Genomic DNA, 19,523 nt, shown 5'->3' with positions numbered 1-19,523 from the left:
TTCTGTTCCTCAAATCTCATTCTTTTTCGAGAGCCGCAGACAAAAACGAATAAGCAGAATATAGATATTAGTGACCGGTATTACCTGAACATGAGCATCGTAGCTCAGCGGGTTCTCTGCGAGCTCTTTCTCTATGGTTTCCAGCTTCAGCTCTTCGTCTTCATCCTCTTCCGAGTCGGATCCAGATGAAGAAGAACTAGGGTTTTGCGTTGCTTGCTCAGCGTCACCTCCGTTGTTTGCACCGTCTAGGGTTTCCACCTCCATTTCTACGGCTTCCGCCATTGAAGCTTCTTCGCCGCTAGAGCTCGTTTACTCTCTCTCTCTCTCTCTCTCTCTCTCTCTCTCTACGCGCGCGGGAACACGTGCGAGGGTTTCTCTTTTTTCTGCTTTCTCGCTTGTTAGGGGGGGGGGGGGGGGGGGGGGGGGGTTTTTGGGCGCGGACTAGGTACTACCCCCGCCTGTTCGGAGCTCGGGACAGGCGGAGGCTCTGAGGGGCCACCCTCATGTTTGAATTCTATCCGCACCGTCCATTCATTTTTATATATAATTTTAAATTATAAACCGAAAAATAGAGAATATCAAATACTCAAATGGACCACACCGTTGTGATTAAATTCCCACCGTTGAAAATTTCTTAGAGACGACGGAAGTTTTGGATCAAGGTGATATTTGTTTTCTCAATTCACCCAGGTGTATATGACCGTATCAACAGGTTCTATGGCAAATAATAAAAACACGGAGGACCCTAAGAAGGTTTCAATGGTGGGCTTCCTTAGCACCGCTGCTTCATGTGGTTAGGTCTATTCGTGCCTTTGATCAGTTTTATTTTTGGTCCAATAATCTAAAATGATATGAAAAAAATGAATGGACGGTGTGGATAGAATTCAAACATCACCGTTGCCCCTCAGTGGCCGTCAGAGCCTCCGCCAGTCCCGAGCTCCGAACAGGCGGGGGTAGTACCTAATCCACACCCGCGGTTTTAATGGACCACCCGGTTTGCTTTTATGAGGAATGTGAGCCGGAGCCGGGTCTGATTTTCAGTCCCACAACAAAAACGCGGGCTTGGTTGACGATCTTGAGTTCACCTAAAGACCATTTAGTTCACCGGTCATGGTTTTAAAGGGTCGTTTGGCACCATAAATTGGAGTGTATTTGAGGGGGTTTTAAATTCCTTAGTTGTTTGACAGAGGAGCTTCGATTACACCTGAAATCATTTCAATGGTTGCAGGTGTAATATATGTGTCACTATACACTATCATTTTATTGGGCACATGACCCACTAATGATGATCAGTACCATCTGAACATTGTCCATATAAATCAGCACCTTCCAAACATTGTCTATATAAATCAATAATTAAAAATTGTGGGTTAGTCACTCAAATATAATCTTGTACCTGTGGCCCATCCAAGACTTGGAATTTCATCCTTTTTGGGCAAAGCATATATTTCAACGAGCTTATCACAACCATTATGTAAAAATTTACATATCTCACTAATTAGATATATTAAAGTTGATTTAATAATTAAAGTCAAACCCTTGTAAATATATTATGCATATACATAGGTACTTTTGAATTAGATATATTAAAGTTGATTTAGTAATTAAAGTCAAACCCCTGTAAATATATTAAGCATATACATAGGTACTTTTGAATTAAAGTTGATTCACACTCTAGGGTTCCAAATCCACACTCCCAAATAGGCCTTAATACTCGTGCAAGTCATCCGAATCGACTCGGACTCAAGTGAGATCCGACTTGATTTGACACAACGAGTCACCCTTAACTGGCTGAGTTGGGCCAATTCACTCTCAACTCAGGTAAGTCCTAATTCAACTTGAAATCGGATGAGTTGGTCCCGGTCAATGAGTCCTTAATCATACCTTGGTCTAACTTAACACATTTAACTCTATTAACTAACCATTAGCCTAGCGAGCCCATCGTGGCATAGTAGAATTATTGCAATCGCAAAACTTGCTTGGTTTTCGATTTGGGTCATTACATCGTGGTTTTGATATTTGATAAGCATTGGCATAGCCTTGTTCATGGTCTAGTTCGCACAAGCGTCCACACTCAAGTGTTCTATAGCCTGTATAAGCAACATTTAAAGAACCTCGTGACATTAAGGGATCATTTGGATACCATCAAATAAGTTCTTTTTTCTACTTACAACAATAGATATAAGTACCTAATCACTTCTTCTTTTTTTTACTTTTCATAAGTTGCTAAGAGAGGCAGTAAAAAGACCAATGAAAATAGAAGTTGATAAGTACATTATTTACAAAACATACTTAAGCAGCTTACTATCCGAATGAGCACTAAGCAAGACCAAACCCTTCTATCACATGTTTGAAATTGTCATTAAAATGAAAATAAAAACCAGCATGTGTTTGTCCTATACATGCTTATGTTGCCCATGAATGTTAAGGCATAAGTACTATAACTTAAGTAACTTATTTCTTTTTTATATGCAACAGGATACTTTGTCCATGATGGTTGTTTTTTCTGAATATTGCCCGTTGAGATAGGAATAACTACTGCTATGTGGTTGTATTGCTAGGCTGAGTATGAAGTTGCCTCCCTATAATATATACATAGAGGTATGCTCGGCTACGCACCAATTCGCAATTTTTATATATATATTCTTAACTGTTAGCAATTTAGCTTATCCAGCACATGTAAGGGACAAGGCGCTTAAGTGATTTGATTGAAGTTGTGTGTCGTGTGATGGGAAATCCTTCATTTTCATTCAAAACAAAAAAAACTTCGGTAAAATTGTGATGGCTAGTGCATTAAAAGATTTGTACATGCACATATATTAATCTCAAAATAAGCCGTGCAAATCATGGCTCCTAACATTGTTACTCTCAAAATAGAAATATGCATCGATTTAGTAGGGGCTCTGTTGGGCCCACCGTGATGTGTGGGTTTTATCCACACAGTTCATCCATTTTCTCTGATCATTCTACCATATGAGCCCAAGAATGAATAGACCAAAGCTCAAGTAGACTATATAGCAGGGATTGAGTGCCCGTCGCCACTATTAGTAGCTCTTTAAAGGCTGCATTAATGCCTCATTGTTGCTGCTTCACGGGTGCGGTGTATGCCCAATGTTTCCTGCACAGGTGATCTTCATAGCTGTGCCTTTTCACGGCTCTGATTTCCTACACAAGCGACATGTTGGCGACAGAGAATGTATGGCTAGGGCTAGCTGTGGTACCGTGGACCCATCTAACGAACGGTATGGATGATATGCCCGCTGCTCAATGCTAGCTCATGACTTGGTTGACACGTGATGTCTCCTATACGCACACCTGGACCTGGCAAGATGCTTAGCCGATGACAGCAACGATCTGAATTTGGATAACTGCGAATAAATGGCCCATTCGACGAGGACGAGTCACCACTATCCAAAACGAGGGAGCGAACTATCGGCGGCGTCTCGTCCTCAAAAGAGATTATGTAGGTCCGACCGAACACGCGTCCATAGCGAAAGAACTCATGAGCGTGACACAAGACGCGAGATCGAATCCGTCCCTCCAGTAGGTCCCACTATCAAGACGGTCAGGCGCAAGGATCAGGGTGGCCCACCCATTGGATAGTTCATAGTTTGCAAAACAAATGGACGGATGGGGGAGTAGTGAATCGTGGCTTCCCTTCATTTCCTGGAGCAGAGCAATCCTTAAAGGCTGGCCCACCTATGTGCGGCTTAGAGATGGGTCCCAGCACACGTGTCATGCAACTCCACGGAAACGGATTGGCTACTCCCCTGCCACCAGCCAATGGCTGATGGTTGGTGGTCTGTGGGCCCCACCATGATGTATGTGTTTCATCCATGCCGTCCATGTATTTTTCCAGACCATTTTATGGTATGGGACCAAAAATGAGGTATCTCCAAATCCCCAAGAGGACCACATTACAGGAAACAGTGTTGAATGAGTGTCGACCATTAGAAACCTTATGGGGGCCATAAAAATTTTGGATCAAGCTGATTTTTGTTTTTTTCCCTTCATCTGGGCATGTATGACCTAATCAACAGATTAGATGTCAAATAAACAGCACAGTGGACATTAGGAGAATTTTAATTGTGGATATCCAATCAATATTGAGAATTTTAATTGTGGATATCCAATCAATATTGTTTTCCTGTGGTGTGGTCCAGCTGATATTTATATCTCTCTAATTTTTAATAAGAAGCCTTAAAATGATCTTTAAAAATTGATGAACGGAATGGAAGAAACACATACATCACGGTGGGGCCCACAGAGCACCGACCACTAGCGACGGGGCTGGTGGCAGGGGGAGTAGCCAATCCGTTTCCACACGCCACACTTATCAGCAGAATGGGTCCCTCCATTTATTGGCTAAAATATCCTTAAAGATCAGCCCACCTGCTGTGCGGATGGGATCATGCACGCAGGTGGGTCCTAGGGCACGTGCCTAGCAATCCCTCGTTCCAGGGTACACCCGCGCTACTAGCTAGGCGAGCGGAGAAGGCAGCGTCGAGTGTACGCGGATTGCCAGAGCCCCGGGGTGGAGGAAGTTCCTGTAGTCGGAAGCTGTGTGGGGCCTACAGAGATTCCAGTCACAAATCCACTCCGTCCATCAGTTTTACAAGACGTCAATAAGACAAAATACTAAAACTAAGGCAGATCCAAAACTCATATGGGCCACACCACATGAAACAGTGGGAACGAAACGTTCACCGTTGAAAACTTACTGGAGCTAACCATAATGTTTATATTATATGCTATCCAAACCGTTGCTAGGGTTATTAGGACTCATATAAACAGGAGGATACAAAACTTCTGTGGCACCACAAAGCTCCAATGATCTGCGTTCAAACTCTACTGCTTTATGTGGTGTGTGACACGTGAGTTTTAGATGTTCCTTATTCTTAGAATCCTGACCTATTTCTGCTTTGAAAAATTGATGAACGGAGTGAATTTGTGATGGGAATGTCTGTGACCCCACGCATCTTCCTCCCACTACAAGATCTTCCTGTGCACGGCGGGTCTGGCAATCTACGTCCAATGTGGAGAAGGCTCTAAGTCCATCGGTTGGAGAGGAAAGGGAGAAGGCCTTTGGTTCATTGCGTTAGACCATAAGTTATGGTACCCCCGTTGGATAACATCCAAACTTTCATGGAGGAATAGGGCTGTCAATGGGATGGGCTAGGGTTGGGCCGAGTCTGTTCCAAGCCCGCCCTACAAGTCTGAACCTAATCCCAAATCCAGCCCGGGCCATGACAGGTTGAAATAGTTCAGCCCGGAACATCTACGCAAAGCCTGACCAAAGTTCACCCGAGCACGAGCCCTGAATATCTCGGTGGATATATGATATTTTGGTGTGCCGCATGTGACGGAGAGGGAGAGAATAAAAGAAATGGGGGAAATTTAGGTTTAGAAAAGTCCTATCAGACTGGGCTGAGTTTATGGGCTTTTAGGGTGCTAAGCCCAAGTCTGGAACGATTTACAATCGGGCTCCTGATTTTAGCCTGAGCTCGAACATCAGGCCTGATGCACCACCCCAAATCCAGCCTAATACATGCTAAGCCCAAAGGCCTGTCGGGCTTACTCAGCCCATTGATAACCCTACGAAGGAATGTTAATTTGGACACTAGTTCTCACAATAACTTGTGAGAACTTTCTTAGAACTCATTTTCCCTAATATGAGCCCAAAATCTAAACCATTCACATGATGTAGTATTCCATCAAGCCTATAGGGCCCAACTTTTACTATGATTCCAAACTTTGGTGGACCATGGCAAAAGAGAGGCAAGTCAAGGGAGGAAACTCTTTCAATTTGTCATTGCCCACTAAAATATTGGATCAGCGTAAAAGTTGGGCCTTAGGGGTTTCATGGGGTGCTGGATCACATGGCCAGTTTAAATTTTACACTCATATAATGACAGATGAGTTCTCAAATAGTTCTCATGAATTCTCGTGAGAACTGGTGCACAAGTGAGCATTCAGCGTCCCATTTGGACAATTCATTCAAACACAATTATATGTGTAAACAAGGGCCTATGTACAATTTGTGTGTGTGATTAGGACATGTTGGCATACCAGAGTCATACACGACTCAATGTTTGAATGAATGTTGGTGCCCCCATGTTGAGATAAACCGATTAACACCATATTATAGAATTAAGCCGTCATCTTAACCACCGATTGTAATTATGATTAGACAATTTGTAGAAGGGTTATGGTAAGTCCTTCCTGATGGATTCTTTTTTATTCATGTTCAAAGTTTTTTATATCAACGTAACAACGACCATATTTCAACAATAAATTTAGTAGAGAAAGAAAACAAAAACTGAAATATTATTATATTAATGATTTTTACAGTACTAGCACTTATGATCAACTTGGGAAGAAGGGGGGGACAAACCGTTCATTGCCCAATCACAGACGAAGCTTCGTAGCGGGTCAATTGCGATATGCGGTATGGGCGTTTATTCATTGCTCGGTTGAAAAATGAGCCTAGTGATAAGACAGCCAATGGAGGGCGAATCTTCGACATTTTGTTCGTTACTTAGTCGAAATGAGGCTTCGTGGCAAGATGATCAATAAGGTGATTGTAACGGCCTTAAATTTTGGTACATTATTAAAAAACTAAATTAAATATTTAAATATTTTATTTTTAAATAAAAAATAAAAACAAGTCAATAGTTGAGTTGGTAGCGAAATTCTTAGTTGAGAGAGAGGATTAGGGATTGATTCTTGAAGTGGTAATAATAAATTTTTTATTAAATATCATAAAAAAATTCAAATTCAGGATAAGGGAGGATGTGCTCATCCTATCTTATGAGAATTTTCTTTAAAAGGGATACGGAAGAGGAAATTCTAAGAAGGCTTGATCGGGTAAGTTTTAATTGTTAGAAATTCTAAGAAGGCTCGATCAGGTAAGTTCTAATCGTTAGATCTTTTTAACTTTTTATTATGTTGTTAATTTCTTCTTGATCTATATAATAGATGGCGTGGATCATCCACACAATTATTGTATAGGTATATAGAGTCAAATTTAATAAAGTGATGTTTTTATGATTTTGGTCTAATTAGTAATATTTTAGGAATAAATTAAATTGATGGAATTTGATTGTGCTAAGATAGATCTGTACGGATCATATGATTCTTAAGACCAAAATATACAATGGCCATAATTTTTAGATCAATCTAACAATCAGATAGGCCACATTAGTTAGATCTAAAAGTGTTTAATAAAGGAATCTTAGATTTTTGCACAAGTGTTGGTATCACTTGGCGTTGAAGGTCGAGATGGGCCATCGGTGTATGTGTGGTTAGATCCACACCATCCATCTAATGTGTAGAGGCAAAACATGATAATACCTTAAGAATCTGAATGAACTGACCATCCGATGGACCATCCCGATCAAGTAATTATCATTCAATTTTATAATCTTAAAAAAGAGAAAAAACTAGAATAGAAATTTTAATTATTTGATTATTTTGGATCTGGCCACCTAGGATGTTAATCAGAGGTGGGCCCCACCATGTAATAAAAACATATGAATAATAATGTTGTTGATATAACTGATAGGATTTCTGAATTCAAACCAACATAATTACCCTGTGGATTCTACACTACCAGACTCGGGTGAGTAACCCAACTTGTCTTATAATTCATTAAAATTAAAATAAATCATTGTGATTGTTTGATTGATTTACTGGTTTGAATATTTTGATATGATAATTGTACGATAAATTTATATGTGAGTATTTTAATCGAGACAACTATGCAAAATATGAAAAATATGCATTTACATATCATCCCTCATTCATTGCATTGCATAATACATGGTCGATCTTAGGGGCCCTCCCTAGAAAAAATGTCAATCCTGGTAGAGCGTTACCAGATGCGGGCTATGCCCAAGCCTACCGAAAGGTGGAAGCCTACCCAATGGGTGGATGCGGGTTGACGACTTCCAACCCAAGTAGATGGACGATCACCCTATCTGATGCATTCATACCCCATTTTACATCATTGTACGCATATTTTTGTATTATTTTAATTGATATGATTATGAACCATGCTGGGTTATATCACTAAGCATGGCCAGCTTATATTTTTATTGATGGAAAAACCGTACAGATGTGAATGAGGGTGGGCCGGTGGCTCAAAAATAGGAATATGTGGTCAAGCCAAAAAGGACTTAAGGGACACGTGACCCTACTTGACAAAAGAAGAAGTTGCAGCCTTAGACTAGTCATGATATTTTTACTTTAATTATATTTAATTTTCTGAGATTGTAAATTAATTCTTTCAAGTTGTTGGACATGTTTATTTCATTTTATAAGATTCCAATTGAGAGGGTCCTTAGTTATGTTTATGATTAATTATTGGAATAAATGATCGTTTCTTATTTTTGAGATATTGTTGAGTATGAATGGAATGTAAATCTACGGTAGAGCTAGTAGGTAAATGAATAATTGTATAATTAAATGAAATTAGTACACTCAGTGTACGTGTCATGGGCCGAAACTTGGGTTTGAGGGTGCACACTCTGTACTCGAATTTCGGGACGTGACAGAATGGTATCAGAGCGATGTTCGTTCTAAATTTAGTGTGACCTGTAAGTTATGATCCCACATACATACATAATTGGTAGATTCCCTTTAATTAGAAATTGTACACTTAGGATTCCCTATTTAGCTATTGTGTATTAGGGAAAAAAAAACGTAGAAAAAAATTAATAATAAATAAATAAATGTTCCATATTCATTGATATATTATTTTTTAAAAAAATGAATGTATAAAACAATGTTAGGATGTTTTCCTATATTGTAATTTAATATTATTTGAACCATAAAATTTTATTAAAAACATTAAAATTTCCAAAATCCTGCTATACAGAAATGGACAACAGTAGTGACTCTGATTGTAAAAATCGTAACTATAAAAAAATATATATAATTCTAATGGTGGTGATTCAAAAAAAAAAAAAAAACTTAATTGTAGGTTGTAAAGTTTGGATTAAAATTTATTATAAAGAAAAAAAAAATCTAGATTCCCTGCACTCAAATTAAATGTGTTTTACATTGAAATGAGTTATTCTGAATCAAATATAAATTTTAAAGATATTTAGTCGACAAGTTGCGTTGGACAGTATGAATCATCCACAACTTGTAACATTCATAACTATAAAAGTATAACTCCGATCGATGCGATTCAAAATCCTGATCGATGATAGACAAGTTTAAATTAAAATAAAAATAATTAGAAAATCGAAATCAGATGGTCATTATACTGATTTAGGGACTTAGTGTAGACTTGTCAAAAATTCGTCAAATTTTGGATAGGTCATACTGCGGGAATTTTAGAAATTCATGTGAATTGCTGACTAAGCTAAAATTTTATAAAATGACTGTATACTTGTCATGGAATCCCAAAATAAATAAATAAATAATTAATTAATTAATTAAAATAAAAATAAAATATAATTTGATGTTCCTAAGTATTTAAATAGTGATTATGACCACATCCATTAAAAAGAAATTAAATCTGCCAAAAAAAAAAAAAAAAAACTAAGTTCCTATTAATTTTTGCTGAACGTAGAAATAAGAATTTAAATTCTCTATACTTTTATTTGAATATAATTTAGATTAAGATGGATTAATATAATGAAAATGAATTTTAAAAATATTTTAATTCACAAAATTCTGCTGGACAGCAATGGGCAGCAAGAATTACCCAACTTATAAAATTCATAGCTATAAAAGTACTACTCCGATTGAGGCGATTCAAAAGCCTGATCGAAGATAGACAAGTCTATATTAAGATAAAAATAATAATAAAATTTGAATCTTATAGTAAATATACTGATCCAGTGAATTAGTACGGGCTGGTCATAAATTATCAAATTCTGGACAGGACTGACTGCAGGAATTCTAAAAATTTTTACAGTTCGAATTTTGAGCTAAGATTTTATAGAGACAGTAAACTTATAATAAGATCTCCATATAAATTTTTAACATAATCTGAAATTTTATAGTATAATAAAATGTAATATAAACAACAGTCATTAAACCGAAAATCAATTTGTCCATACTGACTTTCTATAGATTTGAGTTAATAGAATTTTTCATTTTGATAATTACCTTTGGTTAAATAAATATTTTTTTATTTGAAGTACTTCATTTAAAGAAAAAAATATATTAAGTATTAAAAAAAAAAAAACCATAATCTCTACTAAATTTTAAAAATTCCTTCTTATAGGATCATAAGTCCATATTTGGTGGAAAAAAAAATATTTAAAGAAAAAAAAAAGAAATAAATAAATAAATAAATAAATATCAAACTCACTAGAATTTTTTTCAAGTATAGGATAATGTCTTCCCTAAATTTCAAGGTATGGTTAAATTATTTCTAATTTTCTAATAAATTTCAACATTATAAAGTGAAAATCTAGATCAGTTTAGTATCCCTGATCAAACCAGATAAAATTATCGTTCAAAATAATTCCTGAATATTTTTTTTAGTCATATAAATACCCTTAGACAACTCCATAAAATTTTATGATGATTCGAATTGTAAAGAAATTATAAACATTTAAGCACTAGGCTGTAAACAATAGAAACGACTGTTGGACAGCAGGATTTTTCACCCTTAGCAGCGATAAAAACCCTAGTAAAAGTAATAATTTTAATATGATTTTTTTTTCTTTTTTTATCATATAGTTAATAACATTTTTTTTTTTCAAATTTCAAGTCATTTTGACTTGTGATTCGAATGTTAAAATTCTGTAAATAACATTGTGTCTGTGAGTCAAAATTTAAAATATTTCGTTGGTTATTTGAGTGATGCAATACATAAGATCATTGATTGTTATGGTATCTGAAACTTAGAAACCCAACCTAAGAGCCCATAATATAAAAAAGAAAAAAAATTTACTCCTTATATTTTGTTAAATAATGAAAATCACCTGATTTGAGAAACTCATAACTAATTAAGTACGAGTCCAATTAAGGTGATTCAAAGGCTACATCGTAGATTAATAAATCGAGTTCAAAAGAAAATAATTAAGAAAATAAAATTTTAAAATTTTTTTAAAAACTAAATTTTATTTTTAACTGGAAAAAAAATGTTTATTTTTAGATAACCCTCACTGTCTGAATTTTTGAATCTTCTATAAACCATAGTTTTTGACAAAATTTTACATATTTATAAATTCACTATTACAAAAACTAAAAGACCAATCCGGTATATAAAACCATCCATAATATAAGTGTGACCAATGCCAATAAAAACAAAAAGAATAAAAAAAAGAAAAAAAAATTGAAATGTTAGTTTCTAAATCTCGAGGACGAGATTTTATTTTAGGAGGGGTAAAATGTAACAACCCTAAATTTTGGTACATTATTAAAAAATTAAATTAAATATTTAAAGATTTTATTTTTAAATAAAAAATAAAAACAAGTCAATAGTTGAGTTGGTAGTGAAATTCTTAGTTGAGAGAGAGGATTAGGGATCGATTCTTGAAGTGGTAATAATAATTTTTTTTATTAAATATCATAAAAAAAATTCAAATTCAAGATAAGGGAGGATGTGCTAATCCTATAGAATTTTCTTTAAAAGGGATACGGAAAGGTTTCTGTATTAAAAAAAAGGAGATAGGAAGCCTAAAGTAAAAGGAAGAGAAAATTCTAAGAAGCCTCGATCAGGTAAGTTCTAATCGTTAGATCTTTTTAATTTTTTATTATGTTGTTAATTTCTTCTTGATCTATACAATGGATGGCGTGGATCATCCACACCATCATTATATAGGTGTGTAGAGTCAATTTTAATAAAGTGATGTTTTTATGATTTTGGTCTAATTAGTAATATTTTAAGAATAAATTAAATGGATGGAATCTGATTGTGCTAAGATAGATCTGTACAGATCATATGATTCTTTTGGGCAAAATATACAATGGCCGTAATTTTTAGATCAATCTAACAGTCAGATAAGCGACATTAGTCAGATCTAAAATGTTTAATAAAGGAATCTTAGATTTTTGCGCAAGTGTTGGTATCACTTGGCGTAGAAGGTCAAGATGGGCCATTGGTGTATGTGTGGTTAGATCCACACCATCCATCTAATGTGTAGAGGCAAAACATGATAATACCTCAAGAATCTGAATGATCTGACCATCCGATGGACCACCTCGATCAAGTAATTATCATTCAATTTTATAATCTTAAAAAGGAGAAAAAAATAGAATAAAAATTTTAATTATTTGATTATTTTGGATCTGACCACCTAAAATGTTAATAAGAGGTGAGCTCCACCATGTAATAAAAACATATGAATAATAATATTGTTGATATAACTGATAGAATTTCTGAATTCAAACCAACATAATTACCCTGTGGATTCTACACTATCAGACTCAGGTGAGTAACCCAACTTGTCTCATAATTTATTAAAATTAAAACAAATCATTGTGATTGTTTGATTGATTTACTGGTTTGAATATTTTGATATGATAATTGTATGATAAATTTATATGTGAATATTTTAATCGAGACAACTATGCTAAATATGAAAAATATGCATTTACATATCATCCCTCATTCATTGCATTGCATAATGCATGGTCGATCTTAGGGGCCCTCCCTAGAAGAAATGTCGATCCTGGTAGAGCGTTACCAGATGCGGGCTATGCCCAAGCCTATCGAAAGGTGGAAGCCTACCCAATGGGTGGATGCGGGTTGGCAACTTCCAACCCAAGTAGATGGACGATCCCCTCATCTGATGCATTCATACCCCATTTTACATCATTGTACATGTATTTTTGTATTATTTTAATTGAGATGATTATGAACCATGCTGGGTTATATCACTAAGCCTGGCCAGCTTATATTTTTTATTGATGAAAAAATCGTACAGATGTGAATGAGGGTGGGCCGGTGGCTCAAAAATAGGAATATGTGGTCAAGCCAGAAAGGACTTAAGGGACACGTGACTCTACTTGACAAAAGAAGAAGTTGCAGCCTTAGACTAGTCATGATATTTTTACTTTAATTATATTTAATTTTCTGAGATTGTAAATTAATTCTTTCAAGTTGTTGGACATGTTTATTTCATTTTATAAGATCCCAATTGAGAGGGTCCTTAGTTATGTTTATGATTAATTATTGGAATAAATGATCGTTTCTTATTTTTGAGATGTTGTTGAGTATGAATGGAATGTAAATCTACGGTAGAGCTAGTAGGTAAATGAATAATTGTATAATTAAATGAAATTAGTACACTCAGTGTACGTGTCATGGGCCGAAACTTGAGTCTGAGGGTGCACACTCTGTACTCGAATTTCAGGATGTGACAGTGACAGCCTATTCGAGGTCTTGGTGGAACCAAGCACGTGCGCAAGATTATCATGAATTGACTATCCATTCGTCATCTGTAGAGATGGACACGACTCGAGCTAGCTTGTTTGGCTCGCTCGACTCGGCTTAAACTAGTTCAACTCGGCTCAAACGTTGGGTTCAAACCAAGTTGAGACATTATTTTAAGATTAAAAGATTTTCGAGCTGAGCTCGAATTGACCCTGGCTCGATTCAACTCGATTCGAAGTTCAAATCGGTTCGACTCAGTTTGGCTTCAATTTTGCTCATTTCTTTATATATATATATATATATATATATAGAGAGAGAGAGAGAGAGAGAGAGAGAGAGAGAGAGAGAGAGAGAGAGAGAGAGAGAGAGAGATAAGCCTTAAGAGATGGGCGCCCATTTTATATTTGACCTAGCCCTAAAATTTTGCCTATTCTAATTTCTGAATTCTTTTCCCCACATCCTTGCTCGCTGAGTCTCAACAACCAACCCCTCTTGACCTAATGAATCACCTTGCCCGTCTGCCTCGCATTTAGCCCTCTCTCTCTCTCTCTCTCTCTCTCTCTCTCTCTCTCACAATCTCTCTCTCACTCACTCTCTCGCCCATCTAGCGTCTTGCACAATCGCTCATCTGCCGCGCCTATTGCCTACTCTCGAGTCTCGACTCTCTCTCTCTCTCTCTCTCTCTCTCTCTCACACACACACTCTTGCCAGCGCCCCTCACTTTAAGAAGAAAATTCAGGCCTATATACAAGAATAATTTCACAATTATATCAAGGAAAAAAGAGGACTAGACTACAGTCCACCCTCACTCCAGACATCCGGTCGTCCGTCTCTGCACGAACTCGGTCTCAACTGTTCAGTCTGCCACAATTCGGTCACCTTTTTCAAGCAAAACATGGTAACTCTAGTTTGCCACTGTCTAATCACCTTAGTGAATTGATTAATATATTTATGAATTTCTTTTTACGCACAAACTTGAAATCTCGACCTCGAACTTGGCTCAGAAAGCTCAAGCTCGAACTATGCTTGAACTCAAGGTTGTTAGATCAGTGTGACCAAACCGAGCCAAGTCAGGTTGCCTAACTCGAGGACCAAGTCGAGCTAAACTCGAGCTTGGGTAGTCTATTGGTTGAGCTGAGCCAAACTGTGCCAAGCTCGATTCGGTTTGACTCGATGTCCACCTCTAGTCATTTGGTATGACCAAAGTTCGTGTCAAGATAGCTAATGGAATTACCTAATACATCATAAGAAAAGTCCCATGGCCTTTCATTATAAAGTTAGCAATATTCCTTATGATTTAGTGGGATATTGTGGATAGATAAACAAAGTATTATACATTGGGGTCCTATGCTCTCAAGAGTGATAATGGTTAAAATTAAAATAAAAAGATAAATGCCTATGATGAACAGACAGCATAAAAGCTAATTTTGGTTGTAATTGTGTGAGACTAGAATTTGAACAATCGACTATGAAAATCTCATTAATTCTTTCACCACCAGCATAGTCTATCACGTACACATGTATATTAATTAGAAATGGACTCCCATGTACATGGCTTTGTGTATAGGGAGTCCTCACATCATTGCATTCTCATATTAAAAAATGCATTTAATGTTGGATTAAAAAAAATGCTTTGATAAGATTTTCACTTAAAGCAAAGAGAGAGACTTGCTTTAATAACGTTCTTGCTTGTATAAAATAATTTTGGCATGGAAGCAAATTGTGTCATCCCCAAAGGGGCATATTGGGCATAAGGGGCATATTTGTATGGGGCCCATCGTGATATATATGTTTATCCAATATCTTTCCTCGTACTATCATTTTAAAGTATAAACAAAAAAAATGAAACAAATGAAACCCTAAATGGACCACACCAATAGTAATCTTAGGTTTAAATGCAAGAGTCATCATCTTGTGTTGCATTAAATGCAAGAGTCATCTATGGTATAGTCCACTTGAGCATTGGATCTTCCTATTTTTTAGCTCATACCTTCAAAATGATTATAGAAAAAAAAGAATGGATGGCATGAATAGACAGATACATCACAACGGGCCTTCATACAGATCTGTCCGTTCCTAGATATCGAAAGACAGGAGCGGTTCGTAGATATAGACAGAGAGGAATAAGATAATCCACTTATTTTAATAGAACTCTAGTATTAAAACTAGAGTTTAATACTTTCTTATGTCCACATTTCATACTAATAAAGAATATATTCTTGACCATTTAGCAAATAATGCCAAATGATAGCGGTCTCCTACCACTTAAGATTAATCGGCCCATCAGAGGCCTCAGAGTAGTGTTAGCACATGGTGGATGCAAGTTATCCGCTGACCTGTGGTCCAACTGGCTGGACTTAAAACCATACCTGCTCAGAGAACCTAGAAAGGATCCTAATTCACAACTCAAAAAGACATTTCCTCTCTTATTACTTCATTACATCATTTATGCATAGACGTCCCAAACTCCATCCTCTCCAAGCCTACAACCTTACACTACACGTGCCTACATTACACCCGTGTGAAATCAAAGCTCAACCTTCTTATGGCTACCATCCCCAAGCTTCTCCTTCTCCTCGGCTTCAATGCTAATAAGCTTGGGACCCTTGATCTGGTCAGGTGACAGCTTGGCCAAGGTAACAGTCAGCACTCCATCTTCCAATCTAGCCTTCACATTCTCCAAATTTACATTCTCAGGCAATCGGAATTGGCGCCAAAACTTTCCATAAGAACGCTCCACTCGATGCCAGTGCCCGTCCTTCTTCTCCACCTCTCTCTTTCTCTCTCCACTTATACGCAGCACCCGATTCTCATCCACCTCGATCTTCACTTCCTCTTTCTTCACACCTGCAACATACACATGGAAAACACGCGCGATCTTCACACCTGCAAGATTCACATGCTGTCGCCCGCCCGATGTTCTGGTTATTTTTGTATTTTCACTTCGTTCGGGTGGGATTACACCTGTTAACGGCTTTGATGAAATATTTCGGTAGTGACCCCTCCTCCATCTGTCCATCCATTTTGCTAGCTTACTTTAGGGCAATAGCCCAAAAATGAGGTAGATCCAAATCTCAGGTGGACCACACCACAAGAACGAGTGATGATTGAACGGCCAGCCACCATTAAAAACTTCTTGCCAGCCACCTAACTTCTGGATCAAACTGTTATTTGTGCTTTCCCTTCATTCAGGCCTACCAGACATAATCAACAAGTTGGATGGCAAATAAACATTACTACAGGCCTTAAGAAAATTTTAATGGTGAGCATTCAATCACCACAGTTTCATGTCGTGTGGTCCACCTTAGATCTTAATATGCCTAATTTTCTACTTCATGCTCTAAAATGAGAAAGGCATGGATAAAACACATACATCATAGTGGGGCCCACGGCAGGGGTCACTGCCGAATCCGATTTGGAAAGATACACACCTTGGTAGCCCACAGACGTACGAACCTATGGTTAGCATCTCATTCCCACTGTTTCCCGTGGTGTGGTCCACCTGAGTTGTGTATCTTGCTGATTTTTTGCCTCAAAAGTGTTAGAATCAATGATAGAAGCTGATGGACGGAGTGGATTTCATATATACAAATGGAAGCCCCAACAAACTTACCAGGTACATCGAGCATGATAACGTGCGCCTCGGGTGTCTCTTTCCAGTCGACCCTGGCGGGCAAGGCTGCCAGCTCTTCCTTTTCGATGCCTAACGGGATTTGCTCGAGAACACGGAACGGATCGGGGAACCTGTCCTGCCACAGCTCCGACAGGACATTCCCCGGACGGTCCAGTAACGGAATCAGCGACCCCTCTAGCGGCGACGTGAAGGCGAGAAGCAGGAGAGTAACGGCGCATATAACGAATGTCTGCATCTTCGTTGCTGAGCGTTTACGTTTCCAGAAGGAAGTTTGATGCCGAGATTCGAGATCTTTGGACAACGACGAGCGGGAGGAGGATTTTATAACGGTGCGGACTGTTGACACGTGGCATTGAGAGTCGTTTCTTGAAAGTTCTCCTGAGTTGGGGAGGGATGAAGGGAAGGTTCCCGCTTTTTTTATGACGTGGGAAGTCATCAAAAGAGGAGGATTCCAGACACTTCAGGCGATCTCCATCTAAGCGGGCCGGGTTGAGCGGGCCCAGTTGCTCAACAAACTCGACTATACCAACAAAAGGCTCTGTGCGGCCCACCGTCCTTCGCGTGTGACATCCACTCCGTCCATCATCCCGCTAATTAGGGCTGAAAGTTGGGCGGGTTCAACCCGACCGACCCATGATAGACCCAACATCGGGTTGGGCTCGGGTTGGGCTCGGGTAGAATGCATCGGGTTCAGTCTCAGCCTGGGCCATACAAACACCAACCGTTAAAACTTGGGTCAAGCTTGGATTGAGGTCTTGGGTTGCCCGACACAACCTGAACCGATCAATATATATGTTACTTATATATTATAAATAAGTGTGGATCACTTGTTTTGAATGCACAAGAAATTCCAGTGCTGTCAAGTCTCATTGGTCCACGTCAATTTTAATATATATGTTACATATAAAACTATAATTGAGTGTGGATCTATTTTGAAGGCACAAGAAATTCCAGTGTTGTCGGGTCTCATTGGTCCATGTCATTTCCAATATATATGGTACTTGTAAATTATAGTTGAACGTGGATCATCTGTTTTAAAGGCACCAGAAATTCTAGTGTCGTCATTTCTGATGACTCAAGCTAATAAGATATGCTGGATTTCTCTCTCCCAAATAGATTGCATCTTACAAAACAGGACTTGTCTTATATTTTAGCTTCTTTGTTTAGAAAAAAAGTGAAATTCTTTACGATAAATAACTACATATGTAATTAATAAAATCATGCATAGGTATAAAAATAAGACGTGTTTTGAAATATAATAATAATGAAAATATTAGTTTGCATCCACCCAACTGAGCCCGCTTGAGTTGGGTTGGGTTGAGAATTTCCAGCCCAAAGTTGAGTTGGGTTGGATGAGGGTTGAGTATAGGAACCTTGAGTTGGACTAGGGTTGACCACCAACCCAACCCGCCGACTTCTAGCCCTACTGCTAAATGCTAATATTGGGACGTAAACATCCAGTTGATCTAAGAGTCAAGTGGGTTACATAACAAGTAACACCATTGAAACCTTCTTGGGTCTCCTGGGATGTTTAGATGACATCCAATCCGTTCATATGGTGGCCCCCACAAGGATGAAGGGAAAAAGCCAATTTCAGTCTCACTGAAAACTTCGTTGGCCCCCAAGAAGATTTCAATTGTAGGCATCCCCATTCCCACTTTCCCCCGTGATGTGGCCGACTTGAGTTTTGGATGGCCTTGTCTTCATGAGCTGGCACACATAGATGGACGGAGTGGGGGTCACACCCAGCTTTTCGTTGCATGGGCTCCCTAAACCAGTTTATTGCAGGAAGTGGGGCCACACCCAGCTTTTCGTTGCATGGTCCAACTTGTTGAATAAGTCCCTCCTCGAGATGTCACCAACCCATCCAGCTTGTATTGCTGGACTGGATGGGGCTGACATCCCTGCATGCTGGGATGATGTGTATTCTACCTTGGACAGGCTATGATCTGAATTTCCAATTCAGTCATCTGTTCATGGAATTCTAATGGATGCTCGAATAAAACTACCCATCTGCATCTAACTGAAAAGTTCAATGGATTAAGATGCACAGTCCAATGTTATCTAAACTCACAACCTCCTATTGACTTGCTAACTCTTTTTGACCTTGCTTCCCTCTGAAATAGAGAAATACAACCATGTGATTTGATTCGTTGTCCATGGTCATGAGATGATCATCTTAGGTGATCCTTCCGTTGACAGGTTTTCCATTTTGAATCCCGCAATCCAGATTATGGACCAATAATCCATATTTAAAAGTAGAGATCTATACTCTGATTTAGGCAAAACAAGCATGTAGACAATATCATGCATATCGATTCATATATAAAACTATCTTGTATGTATATAGTGCATGAACTAGAGCCACCTGCATGGTCCTAACCATGGTGTATTAGACATTTGAGGAACTAGCGCCCACCAACCCCGTCTTGTACCATGTAATGGAACATTTGGATCATCCAAACATCATGTCTTGGGGTTCCGACACATGTTGGAAGGCTGTAAGATGGGTTTCTCTTGATGAGATAGAATTAGTATTTCTAATAT

The 19,523-nt window shown here is 38.0% G+C and overlaps 2 protein-coding genes across 3 annotated transcripts in view; both read right to left on the bottom strand.

Moving 5' to 3' along the window:
* The window catches only part of LOC131236659 (uncharacterized), an 85,369-nt gene extending 84,993 nt beyond the window's left edge, over nucleotides 1-376 (bottom strand). For both annotated transcript variants that reach the window (XM_058233976.1, XM_058233977.1), the window contains exon 1: nucleotides 85-376. In XM_058233976.1, the coding sequence (XP_058089959.1) occupies nucleotides 85-282 (198 nt within the window). In that variant the 5' untranslated portion in view covers nucleotides 283-376. The remainder of the gene's footprint in view (nucleotides 1-84) is intronic.
* A 15,369-nt stretch (nucleotides 377-15,745) lies between these two features.
* LOC131236658 (22.0 kDa class IV heat shock protein-like) lies at nucleotides 15,746-17,427 on the bottom strand. The gene is made up of 2 exons (XM_058233975.1): nucleotides 16,956-17,427; nucleotides 15,746-16,189 (listed from the first exon to the last, which is right to left on the bottom strand). Exons 1-2 carry the CDS (start codon nucleotides 17,410-17,412, stop codon nucleotides 15,870-15,872), a joined length of 777 nt encoding a protein of 258 aa, XP_058089958.1. The 5' UTR covers nucleotides 17,413-17,427; the 3' UTR covers nucleotides 15,746-15,869.
* Nucleotides 17,428-19,523: the final 2,096 nt, after the last annotated feature.

This window comes from Magnolia sinica, chromosome 2 (assembly GCF_029962835.1).
Source record: "Magnolia sinica isolate HGM2019 chromosome 2, MsV1, whole genome shotgun sequence".
Lineage (NCBI taxonomy): Eukaryota > Viridiplantae > Streptophyta > Magnoliopsida > Magnoliales > Magnoliaceae > Magnolia > Magnolia sinica.
This window is presented reverse-complemented; position numbering and strand designations above follow the sequence as displayed.